This window comes from Acanthopagrus latus, chromosome 4 (assembly GCF_904848185.1).
Source record: "Acanthopagrus latus isolate v.2019 chromosome 4, fAcaLat1.1, whole genome shotgun sequence".
Lineage (NCBI taxonomy): Eukaryota > Metazoa > Chordata > Actinopteri > Spariformes > Sparidae > Acanthopagrus > Acanthopagrus latus.
The window spans coordinates 17,117,876-17,138,570 of record NC_051042.1 but is presented as its reverse complement, the minus strand read 5'-3'; the positions used below and the strand labels follow the sequence as shown (position 1 = coordinate 17,138,570).

Below are 20,695 nucleotides of genomic sequence, written 5' to 3'. Positions count from 1 at the left end.
ACGCAACAGAAATTGCATCTGTGTATTAACCCATTTTTACGACAACACCAGATCATATAAATGCATCTCAGGATCGTGAAATTTGTCGTATGGAGATTATAAAACTTGTCACGGTTGCTACATAGCTTCTGTAGTAAGACATATTAAGTCAGTTTTCATTGTGTTGACAAATCGTCTGTAACAACTGTCTGCTTGCTGGACGGTCTTGAACGCACCCCCTTGAACGCATCACCTGCAGCCATCAGAGAGTTCAGTGCAAATGGGCGGTGTTTACACTGGACAAGGAAGCCCTAACGCAATCATTCAAGCCATATTTTTCGCTTGTAGCTGAGGCAGCAACCCGAGCACTATGACTATATTAATGTCTGACCGTACGTGTATGTCGTGGCCGCTGTTTTTGAAGTAGTGAGGCTCGCTTGCTGGTGGTGGTCCGGCCTGCCGTCCTGAGCGCTGTCTGCAGCGGTAGGTACGCTTGCTAACGCCCGTTTCTCCCGGAGAGAAACCAGGGAGAGAGTTGGTGCGTGCAGCATCATCTCCAGGGAGGGGTGGACACTGGAAACTAGGTGCTTTTTAATTCGGAAAGACATGTATCGCAAATGTACACCTTACTTGAGCATGTTAGGGATAAGTAGCCTTAATGACAATCTAGCTTAGCGTTGGTTAGCTTGTTAGCATTGGTATTTGGAGAACAGTCTAATCAAGCTAACGTTAGCCTGGCTAGCTGGGCCAGAAGCTACCAATTCAATTAAAAATCTACAACGACTTCCGCGCCTGTTTAACCTCTATTAGTTTAGGAAGACAATATCACTGCCCCAGACAACAAGTGTTACCAGTTAACCTTTCCTTTGCCACCACCGTTAGCCTTTCTGAGTTTGACAGTTAGCTAACGCCATTAGCTATCACCACTTGAGCAACCATAGCTACATGAGAGAGTGATGTTAGCTAATGTTTTTCAAAATTGTTAAAAAGCTACCCTAGCTAGCATGATTGAACATTATACAGGAGATGTGCATTACCTTATAAGATAGTAAAAAAGGAGCTAACAGACTTTGAAGATAGCTAACATTCATTGCCTAGATAAGATATGCATCTTTAATTTAGATATGAGATGAATAATCGGTGTAGCAGTGGGAGCTAAGCCACAGGTAGTAAGTATTCAAGTGTCACACACGCCTATGTTCCCAGTCCATATGTTGGACTTGCATGACATAGTAGTAAGAAAGAACAGATATAAACTTCTAAAACATTGAGGTTAATTGATTGACGGTCCCTGAGCTGAGTCATACACCTGACAGGTAAACATGACCTGTAATCTGTTTTGTCAAACAGACTGCGAAGTCTTCCAGGAAAAGTTGAACTATAACCTCATTAAAGGGTGCCCAGAATGTACATATAAATGGCTGCAAACACTACTTTTCATTGTATTTAATCCTCAGTTGATTGTTTGATTGTCTCACAAGCTTGTGATGTTTTGCCAAACAACTCGCGAAAGGCTTACATTCACATGCATCATTATTCAAAGCAAAATAAGACAGAGGCCAGTAACAACCTGAACTGCCTAATAGCAGAGTAGATCCGAAGTTTGTTGTTTAGGAGTGACACACCCTAAACCTCAGTACATCCTGCTAATGAATAATGTATCACGGGAAAATACTTTGCTGTGTAGTTTGTCTGCAGTTCTGTTGATGCCTGTCTCTTTTGTATCATCAGTGTAGATGCCTCGGCCGAGATGAGTGTGAAGGCTTTTGAGCTTGTCCCCGCTGTGGAGCGAGATCTCCTCATGGGCGACAAGGCTCGCATCAACATCGAGTGCATTGAATGTTGTGGAAAGCACTTGTACCTGGGTACCAATGACTGCTTCATCCACCACTTCCTGCTGGACGAGGTCACTTCCACCAAAGGGAAACGTAGTTACTCGGCTCAGAAGCTGCTGCACAAATATCTGGGCCTCAAGAAACCAGTTGCTGAGCTGCGCGCCGCCTCTGCTTTGGAGCGTCTGATCGTGCTTTGTGATGGAATTGTATTCCTTGTTGATATGGTGACACTGGAGACTGTGCCCTCGGCTGCAGGTGGTGGAGCCAAGATCAGGGGTGTGACGGCGTTCTGCATCAATGAGAACCCGGTGAACGGTGATCCGTTCTGTGTGGAAATGGGTGTGCTCTCCTCCAAGCGGCGGATGGTGCAGATTTACATGGTGTATGAGGACAGAGTGCAGCTGGTCAAAGAGGTGAGCACTCCTGAGCAGCCCTGCGCCGTCAGTCTTGACGGTTACTTCTTGTGCCTGGCGCTTGCTACACAGTACATGATTCTGAACTACAACACAGGAGCCTCCCAAGATCTATTCCCTTACAACAGCGAGGACAGGAGACCTATTGTGAAGAGGATTGGCCGGGAAGAGTTCCTCTTAGCTGCACCTGGTGGTCTGGGTAAGTCAGAACTAAAACTGGGTATCTGCAGGTCTTTAAAAGTCTTAACAAGAGTTTAACAATTTCACTCAAGAAGGTATTAGAAGGTATTTTTTGAATTAATTTACAAAAGGCTTTAATGTATTTTTCTTGCCTGCATTAGACAGCAACATTGATACATTTGAATTTAGAATATTAAACATGTTTTAACTGGTTAGTCTATACATCAGTATATGTCTTTAATTAAATTATTAATTATATTACTAAGAATTATTGTTATCACAAAATGGGAAGTATGAATGAAAATGTGACATAAATGTAAATTAATTTGATGATGTACACTGATAATATGGATATCAAAGTTTTTATTAATGTTCTTTAAAAGCAATAAGAATGTTTTTGATCATGCTTTCCATAGTTTCCTTAAGAAAGATGTATGTAAAAACTTAAAGTATAGCAAATATAGTAACATGTACATGCAAAAATAGATAACAAAATGAAGTATTCAAACCAAGAGAAAATAAAATTTCATAAATAACGTAATATGTAAGCTTAGAGTTTTTCTTGACTAAAAGGCAATGCTGGTCCTACTTATCTTCTAAATTGTTTATCCATGTCCTTTTCCAGGAATGTTTGCCAATGCAGAAGGTGTATCTCAGCGGGCTCCAGTCAACTGGTCAGAGAGCGTGATTGGTGCCGCTGTGTGTTTTCCGTACGTGGTAGCTTTGGATGAGAGCTTCATCACCATCCACAGCATGTTGGACCAACAGCTAAAACAGACCCTTTCATTCAGGGATGGACACATTCTGCAAGACTTTGAAGGTATCCTCACATGTTGCTTTCTGAAGGATTTTCAACGTATCTTATCAAATCAAACTAGAGGCAGGAGTGAAAAGCTGATTGATGATGCATATTTCTTTTATTAATTAAGTTGTAAATGGTCACAAAGGGTAACAAGCTTAATTAATTATAGAAACTTGTGTGAGGTGTCTATCAAAATTGATGCAAAAGAAGATAATGTCTTCTTCTTTGAAACCTTGCAGCTATTTATTCAAGCACAGTTCAGTCAGGGATTTGGCGTGTCATGCTAGTAGGTCTCAGTTCTTTCTCACACCACACCCTTGTGATATACACATATATATATGTGTGTGTGTGTGTGTGTGTTTTCATTTTCAAACTTGTAGCATTCAGCACCAACCAGTACTTACTCAAGAGACATCAGTTGTTGAAATTCATTACTTTTTGGGTCTCCTCTTGAGCCAGAAAACATCAGTAGAGTTCCCCTGGAATTCTCATATAAAAAATGAAATGAAATCATACAGGATGGTGCACTCACTTCCCTGAAAAATGGAATTGGAAAACAGGCCTTGGCTATTAAATCATCTAGGGATAGAAAGAGTCATTGCTTTGGTTTGCTGGACTGAAATCCAAAACCATCAGATGCAAAGTAAAGCAGATGACTGGGCTCTTGATTCACTGTCACAGCCGGTTCCTGTTACAGAGAATATCTCAATTGGAGTCAGTTATAGTTGAAACTCAGAAACTGAACCAAGACTTGAGCTGAATCTGTAAACTCTGCCTTCGAAGGCAGTTAGTTGCTACGTATTTGCTTGCAATCATTGAAATGAATGAGAAATGCAGATGAAGTTTGATGCTCTCTAGAGTTTAAAAATTGTAAATGATAAATGTAAGACACAGGGTTATATGTAAGCAGTGTAAACAAGCGATTTGTGATATCACCATGAGTATTGAGAGTGTGTATGTTGTGACCTGTGAGTGTTGTGTGTTTCAGGAAAGGTCATTCTGGCTTCCACTAAAGCGGTGTACGTCCTGGTGCCTCTGCCGCTGGAGAAACAGATCCAGGACTTACTGGCCAGTCACAGAGTGGAGGAGGCACTCATCCTCACAGAGGGAGCACAGAGAAATATTCCCAAAGACAAGTTCCAGGTAACAAACAGTGTGTTGGTTTGATTTTTATGATGTTGTGTGTGTGTGTGTGTGTGTGATGATAATTACTAAAAGGACTAAAATCTGTAAGATTTTTTTCACATGTAGACTGTCAAACGAACCTCAATCAGTCTTCTTAAAGTGGACCTAAATGTGTATCCCATTGTCAGTTCTTTTCAGAGAGTACTCAGTACTCTGTCTGGTCCACTTCAGCTCTGAAGGGACCTCAGTCCTCTTTCTGTTCACACTTTATTTCCTCTGCAGCTCCTGGTGACCCTTAGTCCTAGTTTTCCCTCCAGACAAGATGGCTGAGCATGCTCTGCTTTTTCTCAGTGTATTGCGCATGATGAAGTTCTGTTTGATGTGATCTGATGATGTTTCAGTTGTTTCATATGTTGTTCTTTTTTTCACCTCCAGATTTTGCACAAAAGGATTCTCCAGCAGGCAGGTTTCATTCAGTTCGGCCAACTTCAGTTTCTAGAAGCAAAAGAACATTTCAGGTAAGAGTCTCAGTCTGTTTTATAATTTGGGGGTTAAACTTGCTGTGGTTTGTGTCTTGATATTTTCATTTGAACTTCTATTACAGAGTACTTTTTATTTTCGCCTGCCATCAAATATTAAACTGTGGTTGTTGAAGAGTTTAACTCAAATAACAGCTCGAATGGGATGATAAATCTTGAACAGCAATCATGTAACCATTGATATTGTCCCATTCATGCTTGAGGGTTTGTAGAAAGTTTAGACATGTTAGAAAACTCTTATTTGAATGTTTCAATTTGAATGTGCTTCTTGAAAAATGGTTGAATAGTTCACACATAATGCAGTGTTTCATCGCCACAATCACTCTCATAAAACAAAAATCTTATTTGAAATAAAAATAATAAAAATAAATGAAGTTACAATGTCAGTTAATTTCTGCATGTTTAAAGGAAATCTGTAAACTTTTTTTCTTGCAGTTTCATAGCAGCAAAATAGAAGATGGTAATATAGTTTTCAAGAATCAAGACATGTACGTTGATAGTGTTTGAAAAGTGCTTGAACTTTTACTCCTTACAATCTGTACAAACTCTTGTTGTCTTCTGGTTTCCGTCTATTTGATTTCATAACCTATTTATGTCATATTCTCAGTCCTGTGTTGTTTCCTGTTTAAAAACTTAGGCCTCCCTGAGCCTAGATCCACTTAGGGATGTCATGTGAATTCTGACAGTTTCCTACTTTCTGGCTTTAGTTATTGGCTGCCTTACTCAATCCACCTTTATGCTTGCAGGAAGGGTCAGCTGGATGTGCGGGAGCTGATCTCTCTCTACCCGTTGCTGCTGCCAGCTTCCTCTTCATTCACACGCTGCCATCCTCCCCTCCACGAGTTTGCAGATCTCAACCACCTGGCACAGGGTGACCAGGAAAAAGTGCTGCGATGCAAGAGATTCCTCATCAGCTATCTAGGAGAGGTGAACAAAGTTCATTTACATATAATCGTTCATTTAATTCCTGTAAGATTGTACACATAACATACTTTTTTTCTACATATCCACGCAGGTACGAAGCACAGAGGTAGCCAACGGCTGCAGAGAGGACGTAGACACTGCGCTCTTAAAGCTGTATGCTGAGCAGGACCATGACAGTCTTCTAGACCTGCTAGCTTCAGAGAATGCCTGCCTATTAGCAGACAGCGCCCCATGGCTGGAGAAATACCACAAGTGTGTATACTATCAGTCTTAGTTTTGAGTTGCTCCTTTTATAAATGTTATAGCTCTTTACTTTGTGAGAAATATGTGATTAGAAGTGAATCAAGATCTTCCCTGTAAGTAGATAAGATCTTGGTACAACATTCATACATGGAAACATTGTCACTAAAAGCTTGAGATAACATTGCATTTCCTCAGCTATATGCAGTAATATCTTGACAGTGTGGCTTTAATCTGAAAATGCTAAATGTCATCTTTTACTGATAAAGAGTAATTAGGGTGAATTGGTTGTTCTCAATTGAATCATGTCTCATTATGCTTAAAACTGGTAATTAGCTGTCTCTAGTGGACACTATGGCAATCTGTATAATTGTAATTATTGTGGTCACCAAATGTGCAAATTCCTAGAGGTACTGTCTCAAAAGGGCTTTGTTGGATAAATACTCTCCTTTGCTGTTAATTAACACCCCGCTCAAGCTTTACCACTGTGTCCAGTTTATTCAAATCAATTTAATTACTATATGCAAAAATATAATCTTGAGGGAGACACGCTGCTTCATTCAGGCTTTTTCTCCCCTCTATTAGATATTTTGCACTTGGGCTGCTCTATCATTATAATGGCCAGGATTCAGCAGCACTTCAGGTATGTAAGCTGAAAGTGACTTTCACTGGTTGTCAGAGAAGAATCAGTACCAGGAATTTGACATATCCCCTTTATTCTCCTGACAGTTGTGGATCCGTGTGGTGGATGGGGAGCTACAGGACCCCACAAGATCAGACCTTCATGAGTACATTGTGGACTTCCTGTGCTCCTGCTCTAATCTTGATCTCGTATGGAAGTATGCAGACTGGGCCCTGCGGAAGGATCCCACTGTAGGTTACCAGGCGCATAAATGACCACAAAACTGTAACTGTGCTATCAGGCAAAGATTATCAGTGCCTGTTAACTTGACATAAATTTGATTTTTAAACTGGTTAATGGTTGTGTAAACAAGTTGCTCTTTTTCTACTGAATTGTAATTATTTATCAAAGAAGAATGCTCATTGAGTAATAAAACAACTGCAAATAAGACAGAGTTAGCCAAGAAGGCTTAAACAAGATTTACTTTTGGAAAATTAGTGGAGTTACCCATTAAGTATTCTGTCTTTGATTGTGACACTGTGGGTTGTCAGGTATTTTATATTCTGTTGTTTTCTCCTCCCTCCTTTCTTCCTTCTTTTGTTCATAGAAAGGTGTCCACATCTTCACGAAGAGGCCTGGCAGTAAAGATCAGTCAGAATTGAACTCTGATGATGTCATCACATACCTAGAAAAGCACAGCCAGGCGTTGCTTCTGTACTTGGAATACTTGGTGCTGGAGAGAAAGATACAGGTAACTCAAATAAAAACGGCTGGATTTACCAGTGTGTCAGAACCGTAGCAATACGCAAAGTCTGTACTCCTCCCAGAGATGTTATGTTGTAGCCGAACCTAACATCAATGATTAGAGGAATTTCCCTGCAGTATCAGTTCTTCCAAGAGCCCGAATTGCATTATTGTCATCGATACATTTACATGGACTGCAAACGTCTCACCACACACTGAATATGAAACTGGTCACATGAGACTCAGTGGTTAGCACTGTCCCTAGACTTCCTCTCACTATCCTGAACTGTCAGCTAGGTGAATAATGTTGCCTTTAAAGGTTTTATACACCCCCAATATCTGCAAGTCTCTTCCCAGGAGTGAGGAAACCAAAGAATAAGTACTTGAAACAAAGATGAATGTTTGCATGAATTTTTAATACCTAATATTACCAAGATATTTTCAGTTAGAGCAGTGCTCTTTCTCCTGTTTCACACTGCGCAGTACAATCACAGCCTGATCTGCTGGTTGTAGTTGGGGAACAAGGGCCACTATCATGGTCGTGTCAGCCACAGACTTGTCCGGTACATTAGGTGACAGTGAAAGTTTCCTTTTGGTATAAATCCTCAAGCACTGTTTCTTTTTTTAATGCTCTTTTGTGTTGTTGTTGTTAGACTATTGTAATAAACCGTCAGATTAAGGTACATACTGCTGAAACTTTGTATTCACAGTACTGAATCAAGCGTATTAACCTGATGAGGCAGATGTTTTGTTGCACAGAACCATCTGGAAAAGCGCTGCTAGAAACAGTTTGGAAAAGGGCATGCACTTTCAAAGCACACTTTCCAAGTGATTGAATGAACCATCTGTCTAACTGTCTATCACAAGCTGTTGAGATATTGAGAGAAGCGCAAATACACCTTTTACATTGAGAAAGCTTTCACTGATGTTTTCTGCTGTTCTTGCAATTAAATATACTCTCCATGTCAGATATTACTGATGCTAAAACAGCATCAATGTTGATGTTGTTTTCAAACAAAAAGTTAAGTGGGATATTCCTGCCTTACAATTGAAAGTTGATTGAATTTCTTTTTTTCCGATGTCTGTGAACACAGAAAGAGAAGTTTCACACACACCTAGCTGTGTTGTACCTGGAGAGGGTCTTGTCATTAATTTCGAAGTCACCAAAAGATGAAGAGAAGCTCAACAGAGCAAGAGAGAGGCTTCAAGCCCTGCTCAGGGAGTCCAACCTTTACCGTGTGCAGTATCTTTTAGGTGAGTCTGAAGATGCCACTCTACTTAAATCTCTATTTTTGTGTTAACTAGTGTAGGTTGTTTTGCAGCATTTTAGCCAGCACTTTGGAGATCTTGATGAGTTATGAAATTGTAATTGCTTTTTATCTTCTCATCGTACAATTGATAACTGTCATTTTAAACTTGACACATTTTTATGATTGTGGCACCATAAATGTTAAATAGACTCTCGATTTAAAGGTTACTGAAATACCTTTGACAACATGTGATGTGAAAAATGGCTGGAGAGATCATTCTGCAGGTTTTGACCCTTAATATTAAAGTCCTTATGCTCTGTTTAGGTAAGACAGAGAGCTGTGAACAGCTGCTGCTAGAGCGTGCGACACTACATGGAAAACTGGAGGAGCATGACAAAGCACTGCACATATTGGTACACAAGCTCAGAGACTTCCCGTCCGCTGAGGCCTTCTGTACGTGGGCCTCGTCTACTCGGGATTCTGCTTACAGACAGCAGCTATTTCACCTGCTCTTGGGGGTGTATTTAGACGGGAACCAGACAGCAGCAGGGGGTGGCAGCGGGGACCTTGAGATGGCAGCAGTGGACCTTCTAAATCGACATGGCGAGGTGTTCGATGCAGTCCAGGTGCTGCGCATGCTCCCTGAGGGCTGGTCACTTCAGCTGCTGCGGCCCTTCTTGGGTCGAGCTGTCAGGGCCAGCATGCACGCCTGCCGCACCTCCCAGATCGCACTGGGGCTATCCCACTCTGAAAACCTTCAATTGCTGCATGACAGGGTAAGTAACACACAACTTCTGCAATTTCTGCAGTTGCTCAGTGCGTTGTTTTACAGACCTTCACACCATCATTTTATTAGATTATGACCTTTTTGCATTTGTTATTGAAAGGAATTTCAGCATCTGTAGTGTCTCGTTTTTGTGCTCATTACTGCTTTATACCATCTTTGTAACTCTAATTTAATGTTGTTTCCCCACAGCTGAAAGAGCGGAAGAAACCTATCTTTGTGTCTGAAAAGAAGGGATGCCACCTGTGCCACAACACCTTCAGCGAGCCTGACGTGGTGTGTCTGCCGGGTGGAGTGCCCGTCCACACTCACTGTGTTGCCCAGAGAGTAAGAGACTCTCCCACAAAGAGACAGTTAACTAATAGCAGCAACCACACGTGAGACTTTACCCTTGAAATTACCATGTGATCTGCTATCAGAGGCACCAAACAAAAGCAGGACTTGCTCAGTTTTTGCTTGGCTGAGGACTGTGGGGAATATCGATAAGCACAGAGCAGTCATTGCAATAGTAAGCTGAGAAACACAAAGAAAGCTTGTGTGTGTGTGTGAGAGTGCAAGGGAGAAACAGATGATTTCATCTATTTATTCCTGTGCAACAATTATATCACACTTTGAGACTGCAAGTTTTTATAGAAGTAAAAAGTAACAACAGCTGAACCACCCGGCCCTTTAATCGTGTGAACAGTGATCAGTTTAAAGACATGCTCCTGAGCTTCTGTTTGGGTTCAGCGCTGTACCGGTCCTTGTCTTTGCTTGAACAGTTTGAAACCTGAATTTGAGAAGCTGCTTGAACTACAGAACTCGCAATATTTGAAACCAGTTGCAAATGTTTCTGACGCATGCATAGTTTTACCACTCTTACGGCTCTGGTCTGATCACCGCATATGGATATTGTATTAATATTGTCCTAACTTGCATATTGCAGTGTTGGGTTATAATGTGAAATACTAATAAGACTCTTCAGTACTGATGGAGTCTCTTTTGTCTGTCTTTTACTCTCTGAGATGTCTTCTTTTTCCCGTCAGCCAGAAGGGCAATCGATGTTGTATTCACAGTATTTCAATTGGTGACAATTTGATCCAAACATTTTTTAAAATTTTGGTGTCCTTTTCTCTGTGCATCGTCTGTGGAGCAAGAACAGTGCAAACAGTACATGAAATCTTCCATTGCTCCACTCATCAGTAAATTTAACTTGGGATTCAGTATTCAAACTAGGTATATCAGTATCATTATTTTCTGTGTCCGAACCCCGATAAAATAAATAATGTAGCATCTTCTCTTTGTCTGTCGTTTCACTCAATGTCCCGCCCTCAACACAATCTGATTGGTTACATGTCAAGTAATGTTAAGTAATTTGACTGAGCAAAGTAACTAGTAACTAAAGTGAACAAATAAATGTAGAGGAGTGGATGCAAAATGGAATTACTTGAGTACACTGTTCTTGGTTACATTCGGTCACTGGTTATTCTTAATTTTGACTGAGACTTTTAATTTTACTGCAAATGTGTACTGGTTTCAACTATCAGTTATCAGATCCCTAATTCAGTCAGACTCAAAGTGAGCTTCTAAGACATGCAACAGATCAAACTATCTTTACCGAGTCTGTCGGTGAGGGACAGATGAAATAATTTAGGAGGGATCCTCAGTGTCCATTGCTGTCATAGATGAATTTAGTTTGTCTGAATCCTGCATCATAAAACAAGTGTCAGAAGATTTTTTTTCTTGAGGAGGTGCAAGGACACAATTTGTTCCAAACATATGAATAAACATTTACTATTTCCATAAGTAAGCAACAAGAAGAGATAATTGTAATTTATCTGTGATTACCATCAACATAGATGTATAAAAGATATCCTGTCCATTTCCTAAAGACATGAAATAGCATTTGACCACAAGATGGCAGTAATGTGTCAAATATCGAAAACGAATGGATGAAACCAGGAGTGTTATAGAGTCCTCCAACCAATTCCATTTTTATTCCATCTGTTTTTCAACCACAGTCCATTAACACATAAGCAGGTCATGGTTAAATGGAAATGTCATTGGAGCTTCAGATTACGCGGCTGAGGTGGACAAAAATGACTCCTACTGAAATTACTGTCGAAGACAACTGTTGTCTCATAATGCATTCTAATGCATTGCACATAACCCCCTTAAGTCAAACTGTGACAGACAAAACCTATATCATCCACGTCGTTGATGGCCAACACGCTGCTTGATACATCTCAGCTTTCATAACTCCCTCTTCCCACAGTGTTGGAGTTATAGCTTTAACCTTTTTACCATGACACCCCTCTCAAGAACAGAAAGCGACAGAAGTCGGCCATCATAACGAAGCCCTGAAATTCATTACAGGCTTGTCACCACAGAACGCCGCTTTGTCCTTCAGTGTACTTCCAAATGTCGTATATGTGTCAGATTACAATAAAGTTCAGGTTGGAACGTCATAAATGTTTCTTGCAGATGGACATAACTAATTGCAGGTGCATAAAGTGTGTGTGTAGCTACAGAGACATGTTCCTAAATGTCTGCTGAAGGTGATGCTTTGCTAAATATGGTTCATGTCGAACTATTTCACTCTTAAAAACGGTGTTATTGGAGGTGGCAGAAGATGCATTAATTTCGCAATGGAAGACAGAGAGAAAACTGACAAAAACTAAACTTAGTTTAGCAAAGCTGCTGAACACCGATTACACTTGAAGTTTAGCAGATGTGTAACTCTGTTTTCTTGTCATTTTTAACAGATGTCTCTTGTTCAAGATGAAAATGAATCCTTACCCATTGCACACTACAAACTCTGCAAAAGATGTTTAGCCAGATTAGTACTGAAAAAAGAGAAAATCTGTCAGTACTCCCAAAATCAACTCTCTGCCAGTTTCTGAGTAAAAATTGAAGCAAGCAGAATCCAAAACAACAGAGAAGTTTGTCTCCTCAGATGTTTATTTTTAATTGTCGGTTTTACTTTTAACTTATTTACAATTGTCCAGCTTTCTTTAACACATCACTTTTTGTGGGTTTTGGCTTGTTTCTCTGGTGCCTGTGCTGTTGATGCTAGCCTTCTGTGATTGCCACCCATTTCTGCAGGGAACTGGGTGCAAACATGGGACTATTTTTCTAACATGGAGATCTGAATATTGTAGATACTGTAGGCTTGACTCACTTTCCATGACAGGAATTCACAGCTTACGCACAGCATCTTTCTGTCTGAACAGTTTTAAGTGTAGCTTGCTTAAAAAAGGCGTCCTTATCATCACTTCAAATAATAAAGAAAAAATACAGTACAGTTGTGTGGAGAAAATGCTATTGTATTTTATAAATATATACTGATATGTATATACTGCATTTGTACTTGTTTGTCGCTTTCTAAATCAATGCTGATGTGGATGGGGAGTACCAACTGTAAATCCATCCCACCTTAATAAAAATGAAACTGTATATCAACCCGGAATCTCACTTTAGCAGATTAATGTTGTGTTTCCTGCTCTTGTAATCCTTTAGGTCAAAAAGTCCCCTCAGCTAAATTGTGGTAAAAGAAAAGGGGGAATGCCTATAACTTTTTTTCTAATCACCTTTGGTATTTTCATTTAGTTTAGCAATTAATGTTTTTCTGAATGTGGATCAAAGTAAAAACATGGATTTCAGTAATCATCATCTCAAAACTGGGGGGAATTGCTACAGATCTGTCCTAGTGTTGAGGTGATGGGCTGATTCCTGATCCATCCAAACAAGTCCTTATCCAGCACAAAGCCAAAATTTGTATTTTGTTGCTGAAAATAAATAGCTTCATCGGTTGCTTAAGGTCATTGTTTACTTATGTGCTGTATAATGGATACATTAGGTACTCCCAAACAAGGCTAATTTCCAGGGGTCGGTGAGTTACTAATAGTAAAAATGCTCTTAATTCCGAATAATGTCCTTTGAGCTTCTACAATATTGACATTCTTAAACATTATTTATATATTATTTTAATATCATTTCATAAACTTACGTTTTGTTTGTAAAGTCTTGACCTGTAAAGTGCGTAATGTATTAAAGCTGTCAGTGTCAAATAAACGTAGTTGGATGGGGAAAAAAATGAAATACCTCATTACAAGAACCTCAAATTCAGTACAGTGATACAGTGCTTGAGCAAACACGTCTGATTAGCATCTAACCCCAACTCATGTTGACTACACCACTGCTAATGGCTAATGGCTAGCTACACAGCTCACAGCACGATAAACAAACACCACACAGTGAAGTTTACTCTGTAGTGAGAAATTGATACAGATGCCTGTAGGTATCGCCACTGTAACCCCAGATCTCGCGTGACATGGGCAACGTGATCTCGCGAATCCAAGGCATTCAAGATCGCTGTGGCAACCCATCAGTTTTCATGTGAATAATATTGATACTTGAAAAATTCATTTGCGAATGTCTGCTCGTTGCACTTACACTTGTTATACTTACTTGCTAATAAACAAATAATCCTGAAGAAAACCACGGGAATGGGCGACACTGGCGATAGCCAAGTGAGGTAATGTAATCTTGAGTGTTTAAACCGTTAATATATATATACATATATATATATTTTTGACTTATTAATGTGGCTGTAGGAACAAAACAAATCTGCTATGTGATTTCTGGGTAGAGATGTAAGAGAGGGAGAGTTTCTTTGTTTCTAAGTTTGATCTGTAATGTCTTCCCAACTGTAAACAACAGATGTACTTTATGTGATAATGAGGGGGAAAAGTTTGAATAAAAGATATTTTCAAGAAGTACTAGAAAGGATTGATATGTTAGGCTACTTATTATCAAACCCAGTTTCTGATCAAATGAAACTTGTATGATTAAATGACTTAATATCTTACAGACATGGCTTTAAAAGATTCCCCTCTTGTTATGTTTGTAACAATATTTTAAAACACACCTGTTGAAAACTTGAAACTCATAAACCATGATTTGGCTACAAGTATTACATTATTTAGTCATTTCATATTTACCTCAGTTGTTTAACTGACCCAAAAGTTTCTGTTGTTGTTATTGTTTGTCTATCTTCCCATTTCTATTACATTCATGTTGTACATTTTAATTTGCTATATTTTTACTATGTATTTAAATGTCTGATTACATGTTTTTTCTATAGCCATTACACCGTGCAATCAGTATTTACACCAGAGTTATAAGTTAAAGCAAAACGTTATTGTATTATTATTTATATATATTATTAATTATTGTATTTTTTTGAATTAGTATTTTTTTGGCTCTGGAAACCAAAATTGCATGCCATTTATAGACCAGTTTGATACAGAAATGTGGCTTTTACCAGACAGTATGATTTAAAGTAGCATTTCCTGATCCCCTTTCTTCTTCTTCTTCTTCTTCTTCTTCTTCTTCTTCTTCTTCTTCTTCTTCTTCTTCTTCTTCTTCTTCTTCCTCTTCCTCTTCTTCCACAGACAAGACATGGCTGATCCAGAAAATGTCCAATTTAGGTAATGTAATCAGGAGTGTTTATACAGTTCATAGATATTGTCTCTGTTTCTGAAAATGTTGCTGGAGGCAGAGAAAATCCAGATGTGAATTTTGGCGATAATACTGACCAACTACATGAGTGTGTCATGCAGATTTAGGTTAGCAAGTGAAGATCTGGGAGGGAGAGTTTCCATTCAAAATTGTACACGTGTATTACTACCCTGTTAAGGCTAATATCTAATTTCTTTCTGACTGTAAACAACAGATGCACATTTTGAGTTTGTGAGGGGGAAGCTATTAAGCATAAGCCTTCTTTTTTTTTTTTCATAGTGTTTCAGATGAAAATCGGCCAGGGGAACAAGACAGAACTGCCTCAGAAGCTGTACAAAATGATGACAGAGAGGAAACACAAAACAACTGCATAAAGAGACTGCGATCCAGCTGGCATGCCGTTCTGATTGGAGTTCTGACGATGCTCCTCTGTGTTGAGACCAGCAGCCTCTTCATTCAGATGGAGAAAGAGCAAAGTCTGACAGCTGAGAAGACCAAGCTGAGCCTGCTCCTTAAGAACATATCACGAGAAAATGCTCAGCTGAGCCTGGACCTGAAGAACGCATTGCAAAACAAGAAACAGCTGGAAGATGAAAACAGAGTGCTGAACATGTTATTCAATTCAACATTCCACAACCACACTGATGGAAAACCTCAGCTACGTCTGCTCTTGATGAACGCATTGCAAGAGAAGATCAAGCTGAACATGCGCTTGAAAAATATGTCCCAACAAACCAGACGGCTGGAAGTGGACAACAAAGAGCTTACCACGTCTCTAAATATGGTGTCTGCTGAAAATGCTCAGTTGAGCCTGGACCTGAAGAACCTATCGCAAGAGAAGAAACACTTGGAAGAGGAGAGCAGAGAACTGAATAGGTTTTTCAATTCAACACTGAACAGCTGCACCAAGGAAAAAACTCAGCTTAGCCTGCTCCTGAAGAACGCTTTGCAAGAGAAAACAGAGCTGAGTCTGCTCTTGAAAAACATGTCCCAAGAAACGAGACAGCTGGAAGTGGACAACAAAGAGCTCACTACGTCTCTAAATTTGGTGTCTGCTGAAAAAACTCAGCTGAGCCTCGACCTGAAGAACATGTCGCAAGAAAATGCTCAGCTGAGCCTGAACCTGAAGAACACATTGCAAGACAAGAAACAGCTGGAAGAGGAGAACAGAGAACTGAACATGTTTTTTAATTCAACACTGAAAAACTGCACTGAGGAAAAAACTCAGCTTAGCCTGCTCCTGAAGAACTTCTTGCAAGAAAATGCTCAGCTGAGCCTGAATCTGAAGAACATGTCGCAAGAACATGGCCAGCTGAGCCTGAACCTGAAGTACATGTTGCAAGAAAATGCTCAGCTGAGCCTGAACCTGAAGAACATGACACAAGAAAATGCTCAGCTGAGCCTGAACCTGAAGAACATGACGCAAGATATTGCTCAGCTGAGCCTGAATCTGAAGAACATGACACAAGAAAATGCTCAGCTGAGCCTGAACCTGAAGAACATGACGCAAGACAATGCTCAGTTGAGCCTGAACCTGAAGAACATGTTGCAAGAAAACGCTCAGCTGAGCCTGAACCTGAAGAACACATTGCAAGAGAAGACCAAGCTGAACCTGCACTTTAAAAACATGTCCCAACAAATGAGACAGCTGGAAGTGGACAACAAAGAGCTTACCATGACTCTAAATTTGATGTCTGCTAATAAGACCAAGCTAGGCCTGCGCCTGAATGACACGTTGCAAGAGAAGAAACAGTTGGAAGAGGAGAACAGAGAACTGAACATGTTTTTCAATTCAACACTAAACAACCACGCTCACGAAAAAACTCAGCTGCGTCTGCTCCTGATGAACGCATTGCAAGAGAAGACCAAGTTGAACCTGCGCTTGCAAAACATGTCCCGACAAATGAGACAGCTGGAAGTGGACAACAAAGAGCTTACCACATCTCTAAATATGGTGTTTGCTGAAAAAACTCAGCTGAGCCTGCTCCTGATGAACATGTCGCAAGAAAATGCTCAGCTGAGCCTGAACCTGAAGAACATGTCGCAAGAAAATGCTCAGCTGAGCCTGAACCTGAGGAACATGTCGCAAGAGACGACCAAGCTGAATCTGCACTTGCAAAATATGTCCCAACAAACAAGACAGCTGGAAGTGGTCAACAAAGTGCTTACCACGTCTCTAAATTTGGTGTCTGCTGAAAAGATTCAGCTGAGCCTGCTCCTGAAGAACTTGTCCCAAGAAAATACTCAGCTGAGCCTGAACCAGAAGAACACATTGCAAGACAAGAAACAGTCGGAAGAGGAGAACAGAGAACTGATCATGTTTTTCAATTCAACACTGAACAACCGCACTGAGGAAAACACTCGACTGAGCCTGAACCTGAAGAACATGTCGCAAGAAAAAACTCAGCTGAGCCTGAACCTGAAGAACTTGTCACAAGAAAATGCTCAGCTGAGCCTGAACCTGAAGAACTTGTCGCAAGAAAATGGTCAGCTGAGCCTGAACCTGAAGAACATGTCGCAAGAAAACGCACAGCTGAGCCTAAACCTGAAGAACATGTCGCAAGAAAACGCACAGCTGAGCCTAAACCTGAAGAACACATTGCAAGAGAAGACCAAGCTGAATCTGCGCTTGCAAAATATATCCCAACAAACAAGAAAGCTGGAAGTGGTCAACAAAGAGCTTACCACATCTCTAAATTTGGTGTCTGCTGAAAAAACTCAGCTGAGCCTGCTCCTGAAAAACTTGTCGCAAGAAAATGCTCAGCTGAGCCTGAACCGGAAGAACACATTGCAAGACAAGAAACAGCTGGAAGAGGAGAACAGAGAACTGATCATGTTTTTCAATTCAACACTGAACAACCGCACTGAGGAAAACACTCAACTGAGCCTGAACCTGAAGAACATGTCGCAAGAAAATGCCCAGCTGAGCCTGAACCTGAAGAACATGTCGCAAGAAAATGCTCAGCTGAGCCTGAACCTGAAGAACATGTCGCAAGAAAATGCTCAGCTGAGCCTGAACCTGAAGAACATTTCGCAAGAAAATGCTCAGCTGAGCCAGAACCTGAAGAACATGTCGCAAGAAAATGCTCAGCTGAGCCTGAACCTGAAGAACATGTCGCAAGAAAATGCTCAGCTGAGCCTGAACCTGAAGAACATGTCGCAAGAAAATGCTCAGCTGAGCCAGAACCTGAAGAACATTTCGCAAGAAAATGCTCAGCTGAGCCTGAACCTGAAGAACATGTCGCAAGAAAATGCTCAGCTGAGCCTGAACCTCATAAACACATTGCAAGAGAAGACCAAGCTGAACCTGCACTTTAAAAACATGTCCCAACAAATTAGACAGCTAGAAGTGGACAACAAAGAGCTTACCACATCTCTAAATTTGGTGTCTACTGAAAAAACTCAGTTGAGCCTGATCTTGAAGAACTTATCACAAGAAAATTCTCAGTTGAGCCTGAACCTGAAGAACTTGTCACAAGAAAATGCTCAGTTGAGCCTCAGCCTGAAGAACATATCGCAAGAGAAGACAGAGTTGAGTCTGCTTTTAGAGAACAGAAAAACACTTTCACGCTGCAAGCCCGGCTGGGTCAAGCATGGTACGCGCTGCTACCTCTTGTCCAGCACGACAGAGAAGTGGAAAGAGGCTCGCGGTGACTGTCTCCACATGGCGGGTGACTTGGCTGTGGTTCGGGATGCCCAAGATCAGGCATTCCTGACCACCATGACTTTTGAGTATGTGCAGCAGCACCCTGAAGAGGATTTCCATTCAGCATGGATTGGGTTGACTGACTCGGCAGTGGAGGGCGAGTTCTTCTGGGTCAATGGCCAAGGAATCCATCCAAATGTGATGTTTTGGCTTCGTGGTGAGCCAAACAACGCCTTGGCTGACTGGGACAAGAGCCAAGCGGGACAGGACTGTGTTGCGATTGTCCCTCCAAAAAACACTGAGACGAAGGATTGGATAAACACCTGGGATGATATCATTTGTGTCGGCAAAAGGCACTACATATGTGAAAGCACAGCTCCTAGTGTGACCTGACTGTCCTGGGTGAAAAAGGGTGGAATCCACCATGTATATAGTTAATGTAATTTTGTATTTGACTGATTTTTTGTACTAATTTTTAATTACATATGAATATTCAACTTCACCTGATTTTCCTGTGTTTGTCTAATGCAATTCACACTTTCAACACACACACACACACACACACTGACATTTATTTCAGTAATGTGAAGAAACGTTGGGAATTGGGAATAATTTATGTTCTGGCGTAGCTGTTGTGTAGGAGAACTTAATGTCCTGATTAAAATGGTAACATCACATTGGAAAGGAGATTCCCAGTTTGAAATGGCTTCAGGGAAAAAAGAACCTTGAGATGTAGGGAGGCCACATGTTGTTATCGGGGCCCTGGACCCCCTCACGTGCACCTCAGTACTGCCACTGCTACAGCACAACACCATTCTGTATGGGTGGTGCAGAACAGAATTAATAAAATGTGTAATCATGAGCCAATGTTATAATTTTTGTCATACTGTCATGGTTTACGTGATTTCATTTCTGATAATTCATTAAAATATGGCAGTTTTTAAAAAGATTAATCTTTTCTTCGTGATGTCAGGGTCTCGGACATACATGGTTTCCGTAGAAAAGTGCTCCACACACATAAGAAACAGCAGCAAAACGCGTAGACATCCTCTTGTAAAGTCAAGTGATGGAATATAACTTAGTACATTTACTCAAGTACCTTACAGGAGGAAGTTAATCAAGGATTGCAGCTGGCTTAATGTTATTGTCTTTATCTATGGGGTATGATTTACTTAACGAACATTAACAAAACCAAGGAGCTGATTGGTGATTTTAGAATAAATGGAAGCAAAGACACATCTCTGTCTACATCAGTGGAGTTGAGGTGGAGCAGGTGAACAGTTACAGTAGTTAGGTTAAATGAAATTACTATCACTGAGAACCACACATCATCACACTCATCACACATGGTCATGGTCATCACACATCACCACCCTGGTTAAAAAAGCCCAGAAGAGGCTCTGCCTTTTACAGAAACGTAGGCAGGCTAAGATCCTGCAAGCAAGATCAACTTTTACAGAGGAGCAACAGAAAACATTCCTTACTGGAAACTTCACACACTGGCATGGTTCATGCACTGGCCAGGACAGGAAGGCTCCATGGCAGGTCATTAAAACCACCCAGAACATCACTGGTGCCCCACTACAGAGCATCAGTGACATTGGGGAAGAGAGGCGTCTGCACAGAGTACTAAAAGAACAACACCCACCCCAGCCACAATCTGTTCAATACACAAGTATCCGCTGCTATAACACCAGGCTATGGAGCACCTTCACTCCCTAGGCTGAGAGACTGCTTCCTCACCCCTCCATTGCAAAAAATAAAATAAAATAAATAAATTGAATTAAAGTACCAGACACCAGGACTCTAAACATTATTCCTTGTTTAAAATACTTTACCTTGTGCGTTGTAAATCAAACTCTTCTTCTCTTCTTAAATTATATTATGGGGCTGATAATTTATCGGTCGGCTTTACTATGCATCCCTACTTTTTGTCACGTTGTCCTTTAAAAGAACAATGGACCTCTTTTATTTATTTATTTATTTTCTATCTCAAACGGTTGTTTTTGTATAACCATTACTAGTTTGTGTGGTTACATCTTTGTATGATAAGACCGACCATTACCTTATATTGAAGCAACACTGTTGGGGCCTGAGCTCAGATTTAAAA

General features: G+C 40.5%; 2 protein-coding genes across 5 annotated transcripts; both read left to right on the top strand.

Moving 5' to 3' along the window:
• Positions 1 to 226: 226 nt before the first annotated feature.
• Positions 227 to 12,878, top strand: tgfbrap1 (transforming growth factor, beta receptor associated protein 1). Of its 4 annotated transcripts, none has more exons than XM_037095046.1 (13): positions 227 to 466; positions 1,711 to 2,426; positions 3,033 to 3,227; positions 4,198 to 4,352; positions 4,770 to 4,852; positions 5,620 to 5,800; positions 5,889 to 6,049; positions 6,623 to 6,680; positions 6,767 to 6,910; positions 7,267 to 7,410; positions 8,498 to 8,657; positions 8,978 to 9,429; positions 9,630 to 12,878. In XM_037095046.1, the coding sequence occupies exons 2-13, from the start codon at positions 1,730 to 1,732 to the stop codon at positions 9,816 to 9,818; spliced, it is 2,619 nt and encodes an 872-aa protein (XP_036950941.1). In that variant the 5' UTR covers positions 227 to 466; positions 1,711 to 1,729; the 3' UTR covers positions 9,819 to 12,878. The 4 variants fall into 4 exon arrangements, with proteins under 4 accessions (XP_036950941.1, XP_036950940.1, XP_036950939.1 ...); XM_037095045.1 differs by having other exon boundaries at positions 228 to 462; positions 1,716 to 2,426; XM_037095044.1 differs by having other exon boundaries at positions 228 to 462.
• A 940-nt stretch (positions 12,879 to 13,818) lies between these two features.
• LOC119017894 (girdin-like) lies at positions 13,819 to 19,087 on the top strand. Its single transcript, XM_037095043.1, has 3 exons — positions 13,819 to 13,953; positions 14,873 to 14,908; positions 15,219 to 19,087. The coding sequence occupies exons 1-3, from the start codon at positions 13,925 to 13,927 to the stop codon at positions 18,976 to 18,978; spliced, it is 3,825 nt and encodes a 1,274-aa protein (XP_036950938.1). The 5' UTR covers positions 13,819 to 13,924; the 3' UTR covers positions 18,979 to 19,087.
• Positions 19,088 to 20,695: the final 1,608 nt, after the last annotated feature.